General features: G+C 41.7%; 2 protein-coding genes across 3 annotated transcripts in view; one reads left to right on the forward strand and one right to left on the reverse strand.

Moving 5' to 3' along the window:
* Positions 1 to 8,053, forward strand: part of agla (amylo-alpha-1, 6-glucosidase, 4-alpha-glucanotransferase a) — a 33,007-nt gene extending 24,954 nt beyond the window's left edge. For both annotated transcript variants that reach the window (XM_068602267.1, XM_068602257.1), the window contains exons 25-35: positions 787 to 889; positions 1,379 to 1,502; positions 1,783 to 1,884; positions 2,090 to 2,201; positions 2,459 to 2,594; positions 2,741 to 2,856; positions 3,869 to 4,080; positions 4,656 to 4,753; positions 4,870 to 4,957; positions 5,479 to 5,612; positions 5,837 to 8,053. In XM_068602267.1, coding sequence (XP_068458368.1) covers positions 787 to 889; positions 1,379 to 1,502; positions 1,783 to 1,884; positions 2,090 to 2,201; positions 2,459 to 2,594; positions 2,741 to 2,856; positions 3,869 to 4,080; positions 4,656 to 4,753; positions 4,870 to 4,957; positions 5,479 to 5,612; positions 5,837 to 5,954 — 1,343 coding nt within the window. In that variant the 3' untranslated portion in view covers positions 5,955 to 8,053. The remainder of the gene's footprint in view (positions 1 to 786; positions 890 to 1,378; positions 1,503 to 1,782; positions 1,885 to 2,089; positions 2,202 to 2,458; positions 2,595 to 2,740; positions 2,857 to 3,868; positions 4,081 to 4,655; positions 4,754 to 4,869; positions 4,958 to 5,478; positions 5,613 to 5,836) is intronic.
* Positions 8,054 to 10,204: 2,151 nt separating this feature from the next.
* LOC137801806 (putative ferric-chelate reductase 1) lies at positions 10,205 to 15,918 on the reverse strand. Its single transcript, XM_068599180.1, has 7 exons — positions 15,838 to 15,918; positions 13,547 to 13,757; positions 12,919 to 12,993; positions 12,387 to 12,463; positions 11,557 to 11,654; positions 10,556 to 10,646; positions 10,205 to 10,309 (listed from the first exon to the last, which is right to left on the reverse strand). The coding sequence occupies exons 2-7, from the start codon at positions 13,749 to 13,751 to the stop codon at positions 10,250 to 10,252; spliced, it is 606 nt and encodes a 201-aa protein (XP_068455281.1). The 5' UTR covers positions 13,752 to 13,757; positions 15,838 to 15,918; the 3' UTR covers positions 10,205 to 10,249.
* Positions 15,919 to 16,126: the final 208 nt, after the last annotated feature.

The following is a 16,126-nucleotide window of genomic DNA, read 5'->3' on the forward strand; positions in this document are numbered from 1 at the left end:
TATATATATATATATATACATATATATATATATATATAAATATATATAAATATATATAAATATATATATATATATCATGATATATAAATATATATATAAATATATATATATATCATGATATATATAAATATAAATATATATATATATATATATATATATATATCATGATATATATATATATATATATATATATATATATATATATATATATATCATGATATATATATATATATATCATGATATATATATATATATATATCATGATATATATATATATATATATATATCATGATATATATATATCATTATATGTTATTCTCCGGAATGGGGTGGAAGATGAGCGGTCCATTGATTCACTCCTCTATCTGGGCACGTCCGTGCCACAGTACAGACGAATATATATAAAGTCGCTGTCGGGCGTCAGCTGGCCGGAAGCCCGCACCTGCCCAGCGCTCAGCCGCCAGGAGTGCGCAGTGGTCCAGCTGATCTCTGGCCAGGCAGACGCAAAACAGGCATTGCCGCAGTTAAAATCAGGAGAAGTCCAAAGATCGCACCATGTAACCCAGCCCAGATATTTTTTTGTAGCAGGCATGTTGCTACTCAATGTTTGTTTTCCAGTAGAAACCCCCTTAAGCCTTCTGCGAGATGCCAAATGGGTCAATGAGTCAATAACATTAATTCATCAGATTCTACAGGGCAGTTACTCATTCAATATTTATAATATTTATTATAGTAGGTGGACACTTCTCGGCTGAATTTACTGATGCAGTAATTGATGTTCTTTAGGTCTTCCTCATTTCTCTTCTGGGATTTTCCGTTGCTGGGGCCGAGACACTTTCATCGCTCTCAGAGGACTGATGCTGCTCACTGGGAGACACACTGAGGCTCGGTACGTACAGTATGCATATGTGTACTCACTGAGGATCAATACGGACAGTATGCATGTGTGTACTCACTAAGGATGAATACGTACAGTATGCATGTGTGTACTCACTGAGGATCAATACGTACAGTATGCATGTGTTTACTCACTAAGGATGAATGCTTATAGTATGCATGTGTGTACTCACTGAGGATAAATACGTACAGTATGCATGTGTGTACTCACTGAGGATCAATACGTACAGTATGCATGTGTTTACTCACTGAGGATACAGTATGTACAGTATGCATGTGTGTACTCAATGAGGATCAATACGTATAGTATGCATGTGTGTACTCACTGAGGAGACGTACGTATATGTAGGAACTAAAGATATTTTGAGTGATTTTGTGGTATTCTGGGGTACATCACTACATTAAAGTTTGTGTCTTATTTAAAAGCTGCTTTGGTGGCCTGCCCTTTAGTAATGAAACATCTGTCTTGTGGTCTCCATAGTAACATCATCTTGGCATTTGCGGGAACGTTACGTCACGGTCTGATCCCCAACCTGCTGGGTGAGGGTCGCTGTGCAAGATACAACTGTCGTGATGCTGTGTGGTGGTGGCTGCAGTGCATCCAGGTATGAAGACACTGTGTTTTAGAAAGTCATGTCAAAATAGATTTAAAGGAGGTGAAGGAGCGTCAATACATTTAACTCAGGCTGTCTTTTCCCCTCGGAGGTGCTGTTTTCACCCTCCTGTAAAGTTATTTCTAACTACATTTACATTCACCAAAGTTCATTAACTTAATAATTAAATTCAATTGGTGTGGAACGTTCTGTATTTTTGTATAAGATGTGTGAGCTAATATTATGTTTTACTTTACTGCTTAGTTACTACTCAATACTTGCTTTTTTCCAGGACTATGCTACCCACGTTCCTCAAGGGCATGAAATCCTTCGCTGTCCTGTGACACGCATGTATCCTACTGATGACTGTGAACCCATGACACCTGGGGAGGTGGTATGTGGAACACACACACACACACACACACACACACACACACACACACACACACACACACACACACACACACACACACACACACACACACAGAGTTTCTACTACCACTAGGAGCAACCAAAGATCCTACACATGCAGATTTCACTCAAACATTTACTCAACTAATGCACAACTTTACATGTACAATATATATATGTGTGTGCAGGAACAGCCTCTGTATGATGTGATCCAAGAGGCTCTGCAGCGCCACCTGGAGGGAATTTCCTTCAGAGAGAGAAACGCTGGACCCAAAATAGACATGCACATGAGAGATGAAGGTAGGACAGTGTGTATGTTGAAGTTAAAGCTCGGACAGACGCTCTGTGTTCCACTTGAGTGTGATGCTGCCGACTTGTAACATTTGAACAAACACTTTTCCATAATTTCTACAATTAGTTTCAGCATCAGTCAAGCATTCCACACAGGTGCATTTTCACATCCACACTCTTCTAGTTGGAAGCAATAATGCACCATAGCTCAAGAGCCTAAGGCCCCAACCCTAGCGTTTCAGAGCTCCTATCTTCTACCTTTCTAGGGTTCAACGTGTCGGTTAAGGTGGATCCAGCCACAGGTTTTGTCACTGGAGGAAACCGCTTTAATTGTGGCACATGGATGGACAAAATGGGAGAAAGCGATAAAGCCAAGAACAAAGGAATGCCTGCTACCCCAAGGTAACATACAAACCCATCACACATATCCATTTGCTATTTTCCTCAATTTGTATGTAGTTTTTCACTATTTGCTGATGTTTTACAGTCAAAATAATCAGGCAAATCGATTAATTTAATTTGTTTTCTCTGTCACCTTTTCTGTCCAGAGATGGAGCAGCAGTGGAAATAGTTGGTCTAGCGAAGTCAGCTGTTCGCTGGGTTGTGGAGCTCCATTCCAAAGGACTGTTCCCCTACGATGGAGCCAAAGTCAACAGAGATGGAGGTAGAGCCAGCCTCCAGTGTTCTTTGGCAAGATCACAGACTGTATGGAAAAGTAGTAATATTTAGTTTGTTAAGAGCTTTGTGAAGCTCAAAGTGGGTGTCTCTCGGCTGTCCCCATCTTAGCGGTGACAACACAACCTAACTCTAAAAATGGTTCATTGGGTGGTCCTGGGTGACACAGCAGTTTAAATGCAGATGCAAAGCCTTCCAGTTGCTACATGCGGGAAATTAGCTTCAGACACCACATTGTCTTTTTCATTAAGGCTGTAAACATGTTTATTTCTGCTGTAATGTTATACATACAATCAACCATTGGAGTGTATAGAAAAGTGCCAATTTCTTTGTTACATTTCGAACATTGATTATCCTACAGTCTAGATCCTTGGAGACCAGCTGCGACATTAGCTGTTAATATAGATCTTTAATGATCAGCAAAACAATGGGATCAGAATCACGGATCGGGGTTCTAAAAGTTACATTTGATCCCTTTTGTCTTGTGCTGATCCCATCCGTGACTCTGATCTGTGATACAATTCAAACTGAGTGGCACCAGTGGGAAGGAGCTACATGCCAGCATTTTTTTGCTTCCGTGTGTAAATAGGTGAAGGTTGACATGTTGCTGACCTGTTGCGTTGTTCATTCTGGTCACATGACATCTATTGCTTCTGTACATACAAGGAGAGGGATCCTCCTCTGTTGCTCTCCTGAAGCGTTCTTCCATTTTTTCCCTGTGAAAGGGTTTTTACTATCTTTATTTAGGGAGTTGTTCCTGATCCGATCTGAGGTCCTGGGACAGGATGTTATGTGTACAGATTGTAAAGCCCTCTGAGGATACTTTGTATTTGTGATTTTGGGCTGTATGAAATAAACTGAATTTAATTGAATGTTGCTGAAAACACTTTGAGTGGTCAGAAGACTAGGACAGCTGTATGGTGAACCATTTACTGACAGATACACCTGTATTTTCAGACTCTTCTCATTTATGTGTAATGAAGACTTTCCATTTGCTGCAGGTAAAGAAGTGTTGATCTCGTACTCCCAGTGGAACCAGCAGCTCCAGCAGTCCTTTGAGCCGGGTTATTGGGTGTCTGGTGACCCACATGATCCCAATGAAAACCACCCTGATCTGGTGCACAAGAAAGGCATCTATAAGGACAGCTATGGAGCCTCCAGCGCTTGGTGTGACTACCAGCTGAGACCCAACTTCACTATCGCCATGGTGGTGGTGAGTAAACCTGCTGAACCTGCAGCAGCTGAGTAATCTGTCACTGTTTGTAACTGTTGTATCGCCATGTGTGTGCACTGAGATGCATCTGTCCGTCTTTCCACGATTAATCTTGCACACTATTTGGTTCCACTAGTCTAATATTGTATGGGCACACTGTATGCTCAAGAACCTCTCATGGTTGAGCTTCATTTTAAAAAGAAAAGATGTAACCTCCTCACTCCTCTTGCTGACTGGCAGTAATCAACACCTGCTTCAGAAACAAGAAATATTTCAGACTATCGGCTCGGCATTTCTTCTGTTATTGTGGCTCAAAAACTGCCATTCATAGAAAAGTTTGTTCTTATTTTGAACCGGAACATCTGCAGATCAATGTTATGATCCACTAAAGTCAGGCATGATGCGAGAGGAAGGAGTCATAGTTTGTCTTCTCCTTGCCACAATCTTGACTGACAATTGAGTGTGATTCAACTCTGCATTGTTTGGGAGGGAAGACGGAGACAACTGATGGATATGTGCACTCTACTGAAGGCACTGTGTAGATCATGCAGTGATCACACTTTCTCTGTTAAAAGTCCCCAGAGCTGTTCACAGTGGAGAGGGCCTGGAAGGCTCTGGAGATGGCTGAGAAGAAACTACTGGGACCACTGGGAATGAAGACACTTGACCCTGAGTAACATAGATCTTCATACAGTTTAAACAATGTTTTGAAAGACATCCTTTCCTTTTCAGTTAGGATGAGTCATTGTTCTACAGTCTCATACTGATATTGTATTTGTGTTGTTCTAGTGACATGGTGTACTGTGGTGTCTATGACAACGCTCTAGACAACGACAACTACAACCTGGCCAAAGGCTTCAACTATCACCAAGGACCGGTGAGTGTGACACATGCTGAACACAACGTATGAACACACACTGAACACAACGTATGAATCAAACACACTGAACACAACGTATGAATCAAACACAATGAACACAACGTATGAATCAAACACACTGAACACAACGTATGAATCAAACACAATGAACACAACGTATAAATCAAACACACTGAACACAACGTATGAATCAAACACACTCAACACAACGAATGAATCAAACACTCAACACAACGAATGAATCAAACACACTGAACTCAACATATGAACACACACTGCAGACAACGTATGAACACACACTGAAGACAACGTATGAACACACACTGCGACTTCTGAAAGAGTTTGTGTGACGCTTCAAGTCACTGATCATAAACAAAAGGATCCAGGTGACTTGAATGTTGTTAACAGAATGTTTCCTTTTACCATCAGAATATGTACAATGTTCTCACTGCACGTATGTCTTTGTGTGTGTGTGTGTGTGTGTGTGTGTGTGTGTGTGTGTGTGTGTGTGTGTGTAGGAGTGGCTGTGGCCTGTAGGTTACTTCCTGCGTGCTAAACTCTACTTTGCCAAGAAGTTGGGAGAAGAGACCTACGCTAAAACTGTGACCCTGGTGAAGAACGTCCTGTCTCGCCATTACACCCACCTGGAGAGGTACGACTGCTTCTGCTCTGCTTCACTTCAGATAATCATTCTATCTATAGAGTTTATATATAAGTATTTCATCCAAAAGCTGATAACACACAAGCAGCTGGTATTCCATTGTGAATCATCTGAAACATTACGCATTACATGAATGTCCTAGTTTGTTCTTATCTATATTCAAGGACTCTGAGTGATCTGTAATGTTGAACAGTGTTTGTCCTGTTCCTTTCTAGGTCTCCATGGAAGGGTCTGCCAGAGCTGACCAATGAGAACGGCCAGCACTGCCCCTTCAGCTGTGAGACCCAGGCCTGGTCTCTAGCCACGGTGCTGGAGATCCTCTACGACCTTTAAACACCCTCTAAGCACCCTGATGTGACGCAGTCCGACTCCCTGAAGCAGAATTCTTTAGCTGCAGTGCACTTTAAACACATAGCTTGCTTTCGGAGCACACACACACACGTCCACAGTGTTGTTGAGCGTCACAGTCAGTCAGAGGCTTCAAACTAAATTTATTTACAATAAATGTTTTACCTAACAGTGCATTCATTTAAATGTTGCCTGCTTCTAACTCTCCTCAGCTGTTGCCATTTTGAGAGCCGTGTGGAGGCAATCCCTTGGAAGCCCCCTGACACTTAGTTTTTATTTGACCTTTCGAGTCTTTACTGATAACCTTGCAGTTTATATAGAGTCCTAATTCTTTCTGTCTTTCCCTAATGACATAAATGCAGCAGCACCTCTTGAGCTGATGCTGTTCTTCAATGTCTCATCTTCTGTACACAACCACAGCTGCCATGTTCTTGACCTGAACAATCCACAACGTTCTAGGTAGCAAACAAAGCATTTGTCTTCTGTATTCTGTCGACAGTCAAACAAGCTGAAAACTCCTCCAGTCCAGAGTCTGACTTTATACAGTGTGTTATGAGTCATTACACATGTACATTTGATCCGCTGACAGAGAGTTCCCAACACATTCACTTCCATGTATTCTGTATCACCCCAAATCACAAAAGATCCTCAGAGGGCTTTGCAACATGTCCCGGGACCCCAAACAGGACAATAAGTGGAAATTCCAACCTCCTCTGTTGCACTCCTGAAGGGTTCTTCCTGTTTTCCCTGTAAAAGGGTTTTTACTATCTTTATTTAGGGAGTTGTTCCTGATCCGATGTGAGGTCTTGGGACAGGATGTTATGTGTACAGATTGTTAAGCCCTCTGAGGATAATTTAGTATTTGTGATTTTCGGCTATACAAAATAAAGTGAATGTAATCGAAAGCATTGTTATAACATGTGACTGTGACTGTGTCCTTGTGTGACTTAAAGAGCTGAGGTCATTACGGAGTGACCCGCTGTAGTTTCATGTCCCTAAACATCCTCCACCTGGTGCCTTTACACACAGAATAAATAGTCTTCCAGCTCTCACACATTTTCCCTACAAGCCTTATAATGTTGTTAAATAATATATCATTCAAGCGTGTATTAATGTTGGTGTGCATTGTTTGTGTTTCCTAGATCAGCATGCTGTAGATCTTAAAGCTGTAATGTTTCACGACACCTCAGCATCCTCTCATGAAGAAGTAAAGTATTAGAAACACAATGTGAGGTAACCAGTAGTTTAGCAACATGCCAACAGGTCACTGAGTGTTTGTTAAATGTTCTGTCTTTGACCTTGTGTTTTAAAACACCATCTACTCTATCGCCTCCATCAACTCAAAAAAAAGGTAATACATCTTAAAATAAGAGAATGTAATTCATATTTTCCTCAACATGAACATCATTTCACCTACGTGACACGGCCTGACTCTCTCTCCTCATTGAATGGGCCTCTAGTGCATTTACACTTTGGGAGATTGCGATCAGACCAAAAAAAAGGTCAAAATCCCCTCCACCGGAAAACGTAGTAGGCATGTTTGCGCTGTTAAACCATGAGTACAATATCTTACACAAATGAAATCGTGACATAAGCAGATGGTGTTGTCTCTTCTTAGTGGGTTTCTCCCTGTAGCTGCTGCCAGTGAGGAGAACACATGTCCTCATGTTCATTCTCTACATCCTACTGAAGCTGAGAGATGCAACATGACTGGTCTAAAGGGATAGAAAAGGTAATAAAGCTAATTACATGAAGAGCAGTTGCCTGTTATCAGTTAGTGTTATACTTTGTTATTGTGTTCTACTGCCAATGGAGAGCCAACATGTGTCTGTGCAGTGATTTAACACAGAGGAGTCATGAAAGCATTTCAACAAAGTGACATCACGTCTCTACAGAAAAACAGTCCAGGCATGTCGAGCAGCACAAAGCACTGAATTAAACTGTTGGCTATAAAACCGTATTAAAGCATCTATTGGATGAATAATGGACACCGTGACATGTGTAGCTGCCGTCATTGTGTCTGTAACGTTGTTTTGTCTGTTTGCATTGTTACAGGTTCTGCTGAATAAACTGTTAGACAACCAGCTGCTCCTCCTCTTCCTCTGTATGTGTGTGTGTGTGTGTGTGTGTGTCAGCTAGGAAGTTATACATACAATAAATACATGAATGTATATAAAGACTTAGAGAAGAATATGACATAACCTCGGCTTGGTCCATCATAAAAACAATAGCAGGCCCTGGGAATCTTAAAAAATGTGCAAAAGAACTGAGTCCAGTATTCCACAACGTGTTTAATAAATCCTTACAGGCAGAACATGTACCCAAGGTCTGGAAGGATGCTCTAGTAGTCCCTGTTCCCAAATCCAGTTGCCCCAAAAGCCGCAATGATTTAGACCGGTTACTCTTCCATCAATTTTAATCGAAACTTTTGAAAAACCGGTATAGTCCCAAATTTTATGGAAAACTGAGCGAGCACTTCATCCACTGCAGTTTGCTTATAGGCCACACGGAGCAGTAGAGGATGCCACAGTCACTTTGTTTAATTTAATTTTTAAACATCTGGAGGAAAATGGATCTCATGTTAGACTTCTATTTGTTGATTTCTCCTCTGCTTTTATTATATTATATTTATTATATTTTAACCAGTAAGCTTTTAGAACAATCTTGTTCCAACTCAAGCTGTTCCATCTCCTCCCCTCTGGTAGGCGCTACAGAGCGCTGTACGGCAAAACCACCAGACACAAGACACAAGAACAGCTTTATCCCACTGGCCGTCAGTCTGATGAACAATTGAACGATTAAGCAGACATTTCCACCTCTGCACTTTCTAGACCACTATTCACTGTTTTTCTGTTTTCTTTAATGTCTTTTTTGCATTTATCTTTGGCTTAAAAAAAGTTTGTAAAAAAGAAATAAATGTGTAAACAAGTACAAAGCGCAGAAACTGGCGTCAAATTCCATGTAAAAATGTACATTTCCATTGAAGCTGATTCTGTTTCTGATGTTATTCTGATGAGACCAGCCAAGGCTTTGTAAAGTTGTGTAAGGAGTTATATTCACTTCATTTTGTGTAGCCCAAAAGCACAAATACTAAATTATCCTCAGAGGGCTTTACAATCTGTGCACATAACATCCTGTTCCAGGACCTCACATTGGATCAGGAACAACTCCCCTAAATAAAGATAGTAAAAACCCTTTTAGAGGGAAAAAGGAAAGAAACCTTCAGGAGAGCAACAGCGGAGGATCCCTCTCCCCAGATGGACAGAAGCAATAGATGTCATGTGACCAGAATGAACGTAACAGAGTTACAGCACATTGGGTCACACACATAAGGTCATATGCATTAAGGGTCAGACAGTGTAACGTGTAAAATCTTATAAATGTCGGACAGAACCTTCCATATTTTAAGTCTCAGTTGCAGAACAACCTTTTTAAATAAAGTACAAATGAATGGAACAGTTCTCCATCACAGACCTTGTTACCATGACGCAGACGAACCTGGAGATACTTATACATGTTGTGGACCTTTGATTAATGTGATTGAACAGTTCAGCACAGTTTTAGTTGGTAATTATACTTATTATAATATTATTATTATTATTATTATTATTATTATTATTATTATTATTATATTTAAACCCCGATGTTTTCACTGTTCTAGATTTGGCAAACTTGTTATCCCATTTTAGTTTTTAATCATCTTTCTGTCGTCGTTAGCAACACCATTTATATCCGTAATGTAAAAGAACAACTGTAGCTATTACTGAACTGTTGACAAAATAAAAAAATAAACGATAGATATCTGGGACTGTAGAGACAGGGAATATATTAACATTCTAATATTGCTTAGGATAAATAGGACGTATATAATTCTCCCTAACACAACGTCATGTAAGCCCCTCTATATTCATTTAAATAGAAGTAAATGGTAAGAGTTGTAATGAAGTTACAGATCTGTAGATAACAAGTCCACGAGTAAGAAATTAAAGTTGATATCAAGAATGAACATATTGACTTGATTGAGCTGTGTGTTGTATGTATCTTTAATTACATGTATTTACTGTTAGATTACTGTGACAAGTCAAAACAATTGTTTGTACCACTACTATGTGTTAAAAGGGCTCGCCATAAGGAGTCAGGACTATCAAAGGTTCACACTAAAACATATATTTTAAAACAGCTTTACAGTACTTTACCAAAAAGAAAATGAATCCAACTATTTGATTTGTGCGTACGTACGTGCGTACGTGCGTACATGCGTGCGTGAGTGTGTGTGTGTGTCAGCAGAAGGCAGACAGACTCAGCAGAATGGTGAAGAGCACAGCTGAGGAGGAAGATACCTAGAGAGAGAGAGAAAGAGAGAGAGAGAGAGAGGGAGAGAGAGAGAGAGAGAGAGAGAGAGAGAGAGAGAGAGAGAGAGAGAGAGAGAGAGAGAGAGAGAGGGACAGAGAGAGAGAGAGAGAGAGAGAGAGAGAGAGAGAGAGAGAGAGAGAGAGAGAGAGAGAGAGGGACAGAGAGAGAGAGAGAGAGAGAGAGTCAGCTGCTTGTGAACAGTCATGAGTAAATAATATGTCAGTCAGACTCACTCCAGCTGCAGAGTTCCCGCTGCTGTCCAGTCTCAGAGCGCTGCTGTTCAGCTGCACCCAGAATGTTGCATAGTCCTGGACCACCGTGGCACTGCCATGTCAGCAACAACATCATCAACAACAACAACAACAACAACAACAACAACAACAACAACAACAACATGGACAGGAGTTCATTATTAATAAGAAAGGTCAACAAGTACTTTAAAGTCAAGTATTCTGGCTGTGAGTAGTCAGCAAGGAGGCATATGTATGAGTAGTCAGCAAGGAGGCATATGTATGAGTAGTCAGCAAGGAGGCATATGTATGAGTAGTCAGCAAGGAGGCATATGTATGAGAAGTCAGCAAGGAGGCATATGTATGAATAGTCAGCAAGGAGGCATATGTATGAGTAGTCAGCAAGGAGGCATATGTATGAGTAGTCAGCAAGGAGGCATATGTATGAGAAGTCAGCAAGGAGGCATATGTATGAGTAGTCAGCAAGGAGGCATATGTATGAGAAGTCAGCAAGGAGGCATATGTATGAGTAGTCAGCAAGGAGGCATATGTATGAGTAGTCAGCAAGGAGGCATATGTATGAGTAGTCAGCAAGGAGGCATGTGTATGAGTAGTCAGCAAGGAGGCATATGTATGAGTAGTCAGCAAGGAGGTATGTGTATGAGTAGTGAACAAGGAGGCATGTGTATGAGTAGTGAACAAGGAGGCATGTGTAAGAGTAGTGAACAAGGAGGTATGTGTATGAGTAGTGAACAAGGAGGCATGTGTAAGAGTAGTGAACAAGGAGGTATGTGTATGAGTAGTGAACAAGGAGGCATGTGTATGAGTAGTGAACAAGGAGGCATGTGTAAGAGTAGTGAACAAGGAGGTATGTGTATGAGTAGTGAACAAGGAGGCATGTGTAAGAGTAGTGAACAAGGAGGCATGTGTAAGAGTAGTGAACAAGGAGGCATGTGTAAGAGTAGTGAACAAGGAGGCATGTATATGTGTGCAACTTTGTCCACCTGAAGTAGACATCTCCATAGTTACTGTTGCTAGGTGCCTTCCACGTCAGCTGTACTTTCTTCCTCTTGACTCCTGACGCCTGACTGACAGTTGAGTTCTGCATAAAGAATACACAATACAAAGTGAAACAAGACACATGACTGACATAGAAAGATGCTGAATCTAAAAAAAACAATCTTAAAAAATCAAACTGCTGCCGGGACAAAAGACCTTTTAAGTGGTTCAGTAGAACTAAAGACCATCTGAGTGGTTCAGTAGAACTAAAGACCATCTGAGTGGTTTAGTAGAACTAAAGACCCTCTGGGTGGTTCAGTACAACACGCTGTCATCCTGAATCTCAATGAATGAACTTCTGAGTCCTTTAAAAACACAGCGTCACACAGTGACAGCTTTCAGAAGAAACAATCGTTTTAAACTTGGCCCTTGATTTCTTTTCCAGTGAGTCCGGGGAAGGCCAATCACTGAGCCAGCATTTCTGATCATCTTATTGATCCTGCCGCCCCGCCAGCAGAGCACAGCACATAGAGAGGACACTCGCTAAGATCCCCTGATAAAAACATGAAGAAGCTTTCAGCTCATGTCAAAGGATCTGAGCTTCCTCAAGAAGAAAAGTCTTGACTGAGCCTTTTTAAATACAACATCAGGGTTCTTTTCAGTTTTATTTACTGTCCAGATGGACCCCAAGATATTTATATAACTGGACAATTTACATCTGCTGACCTGCAATCATCAGCGAGGAGACCCCCTCCGATTGATACCAAACATTTAGTCAAAAGAAAAGAGAGAAATGTTTTTGGCAGATACTATTCCATATCATCTGAACACATACCTCCCTGTTGTTGCAGTGCAGTGCAGTAAACAGGGCGCTGCTGATGTTGGTGAACTTCCCTACAGGCCACAGCAGATCTGAGAGGAAACAAAGAGGTCATTCCTGTGATGTGTCTTAGACTTTATTCCATAACGAACACAAACAATGCAAACTAATTTCAGTTGTTTTAATTCCAGTTAAACACAGAATATGTTCAAATCAAACTACTTTCACGATGACAAGAGCCAACTGAAGACTTGTTTTCTGTTATAAACATTCAAGAGCAATCTTGTGAAGGCTCATGTGAAGCGGAGCTTTCCAAAGTGGGAGGCGGGACTACAGGGGCTCAGTGAATGGAACTGAAAAGATATGACACAAGCTACGCTAACTTTTAGAAGTCATCACCAGGCGAGCAACCAGCCGTCAGCTTTTGGTGGTCAAAATATTATATTAATTAAATAGTCTTATACTACTGACAGTTCACATGTTCTTCAAAATGACAGACATTCTCTTCTGTCCCACTAAAGATGCTGCGTTTAGTTTGTATTTTTACCGAGTCCCGCCATGCTTCTGGCCTGTAACAGGAAACCCTGGAAATCTGTGGAACTGTTCTTCACCTCCACCGTCACTGCAAGGAGAGATTAGAGGTGAAGAAGGGAGGAGAGATTAGAGGTGAAGAAGGGAGGAAAGCATTAGAGGTGAAGAAGGGAGGTGAGCATTAGAGGTGAAGAAGGGAGGAAAGCATTAGAGGTGAAGAAGGGAGGAGAGATTAGAGGTGAAGAAGGGAGGAAAGCATTAGAGGTGAAGAAGGGAGGTTAGCATTAGAGGTGAAGAAGGGAGGAAAGCATTAGAGGTGAAGAAGGGAGGAAAGCATTGGAGGTGAAGAAGGGAGGTTAGCATTAGAGGTGAAGAAGGGAGGAAAGCATTAGAGGTGAAGAAGGGAGGTGAGCTGGCCCTAATACCAAAAAAACAAAAAACATTTGCACTACACAGATGATAACGTCAGATTTATTTCTTTAACAAGTTAGCTTTTTTTCCTTCTATTATCGTAAATACTGCCACAAGGACATGTATTGAGGGCAGTAATGGGAACCACATGGCCTGCATTCAATGGTGCTTGGAGCTTGGCGCTTGTATCCTCCACATAAAATTTTAAGTATGATGTTGCTGCAGAGTTGTACCTGTAATGACTCCACCCGGCCTGTAGGAGGCGCTAGATGTAGACAGTGTGAATGGCGGGCTGCTGGTGGAGGGGATGAAGGGCGGGTGTACAGGTGTCATGCTGCTACAGGAGAAGGCCACTGAGCCATTAGGGAAACCCACACACTGCTGCACACAGCACACACACACCGCTGCGCACAGCAGGGCCGTGGCTCCAAGAGGCATCTGAAACTGGCAGGAAACAAAATGATCAACAAAACTCCAATATGTTCAGAATTGACTTTGCCACTCGACTGCTCACCTCCACCTGCCGCTATAACCACATCAGCCCAGTTCTACATAACCTCCAGCCAAATACAGAATTGACTGTAAAAAGTTACTCACCACCTCCAAAGCCCTAAACAACCTGGAGCCTTCCTACCAGACCTCCTCCCTCATCATGCCCCAACCCGTTGCCTCAGGTCCGCTGATGCAAACACTCTGAAGACCATCAGGACCAAGCACCGGACCTGGGGCGACAGGGCCTTCTCAGCTGCCGTACCCCCCCCCCCTTCTGGAACTCCCTCCCTACCCACATCTGTCAGGCACCCACCATATTATCATTTAAGCCCTCAAAACACACCTCTTCAAACTCACCTTCACCTGCTTACCCCTGCTCCCAACCCTCCACCTGCTAACCCCTGCTCCGTACCCTCCACCTGCTTACCCCTGCTCCCAACCCTCCACCTGCTTACCCCTGCTCCCAACCCTCCACCTGATAACCCCTGCTCCCAACCCTCCACCTGATAACCCCTGCTCCCAACCCTCTACCTGCTAACCCTGCTCCCTACCCTCCACCTGCTAACCCCTGCTCCCATACCCTCCACCTGATTACCCCTGTTCCGTAAGCTCCACCTGCTAACCCCTGCTTCCTACCCTCCACCTGCTAACACCTGCTCCCTACCCTCCTCCTGCTAACCCCTGCTCCATAACCTCCACCTGCTAACCCCTGCTACCTACCCTCCACCTGCTAACCCCTGCTGCCTACCCTTCACCTGTTAACCCCTGCTCTCTACCCCCAACTTGCTAACCCATGATCCATACCCTTTGTAAAGTAAGGCAATAGTCTTCTTAGTTTGCTCAGTTGGTTTTAATGGTTCACCGTGTCTCGTTATTACATGCAACAACGTCACTTCTGTATGAACCACAGCATATGTGCAACCGCATTATACTACCGTACATGACATCTCCTCCTCCTTTACAGTGATATGTCAATAACATCAAAGGAACACTTTAACTGAAAATGGCTATTCAAACACCACATATCATAAACCAAGATGCACGACCCCCAAGTTGGAAACCACCAGACAAAACATCCTCATTGTATATAATTAGTGACTCTATAAACTAGAGTCCACGTTGATGGCCAGGTGGTAAACGTCTAATTATGTCAGATAAGATGAATTCCATTTTTGGAACAGGTCACCTTTGAAGTTTTCTGTACATTTACTTCAGCACAATTTTGAATGGAATACTTGTAATTGTAATGGGCCACTTTTTTTTTGTTGTTTTGTGTTTTGCTAAAGTGAAGTATCTGAGAGTGTTTGGACAACAATACACACACATTGACTGCAAGAACGTTTGACCACATAACAGGTGACTATGATCCAATAACGTGACCATAAATATGTACATATTTGTAAATTTATTGAGCCATTAATGCTACAAGTACTACCAATAACATTCAAAACTTAAGTGTAAGAACCAGTGTAGCGATTCTAAATAATGTTTCATGGCGTGCATCAAACTGAATCTAAACATTTGAAGGTATTGATAGAGGGACCACTTAACAATGGAATATTGCTAATATGTTAACAATATACATATGATAATACTGTCCAAATAAGCCAGGATCTCCCTACAATCGTATTGTGAGCTAAATTAATTTACTAAAATAAACTAGCATTATTATTATTTCATATAATTATCAAGACTTCTGAATGAGTATATATTAATCTGGAATGTGAAAAACAATCTGCAACACTGTGGTCTGCTTTTGAAAAGGATCAGGTATTAAAGATCTATATGCAGGTTCATAACTGTTGGCCTTGCATTACTCTGCAGTATGTCATTGTTAACTTTGCGTTTAAAAACCTGGATGCACTGAACATGACCTTCCACTGATGGTTAAAGCAAGCAGCCATGTATTTACTGTTAGATTCTGGCTTTGGACTAACTCTTAATATCTCATAGGTCAAGTGTCTCTGACTAGAACATGGATCACCTACTGTGCACGATCAGGTGATGTGTTGGTCCGGGTGCAGCTACTCACCTGTTGTTCCGGCAGAAACACCTGAAGCGATTTGTCAGAGGTCCTTCCAGCTGCACCGAGTGACGGCCTAATGCTCTCTGATGAAATCCCCTGGAGGTCGTCTTCTGTAAGTCAGAGAAACAAAGAGCCTCGTCCAGACCAGTTCAGAGTATTTGGTGGGCAGTATGTGTGTTTCACTGTGATCCCATTTTGTTACCATGACGATACATGTATTGTTTAGTATTCTAAGCATCTCAGCGGTCAATTATGACATTCACGTAGCAGGTCATGTTTCAGAGCATAGCTTAAT

This window comes from Clinocottus analis, unplaced genomic scaffold, assembly GCF_023055335.1.
Source record: "Clinocottus analis isolate CAN_PGR_092001 unplaced genomic scaffold, fCliAna1.0.p SCAF_11, whole genome shotgun sequence".
Taxonomy (NCBI): Eukaryota; Metazoa; Chordata; class Actinopteri; order Perciformes; family Cottidae; genus Clinocottus; species Clinocottus analis.

What these genes read in the sequence shown, in the direction of transcription:
- LOC137801806 (XM_068599180.1), bottom strand. Translation starts at nt 13,751, where the DNA reads ATGCCTCTTGGAGCCACGGCCCTGCTGTGCGCAGCGGTGTGTGTGTGC. An exon ending in GCCGGGTGGAGTCATTACAG is followed by an intron (nt 12,994 to 13,546) that starts GTACAACTCTGC and finishes CTCTCCTTGCAG; the next exon opens with TGACGGTGGAGGTGAAGAAC. An exon ending in TGCACTGCAACAACAGGGAG is followed by an intron (nt 11,655 to 12,386) that starts GTATGTGTTCAG and finishes TTCTTTATGCAG; the next exon opens with AACTCAACTGTCAGTCAGGC.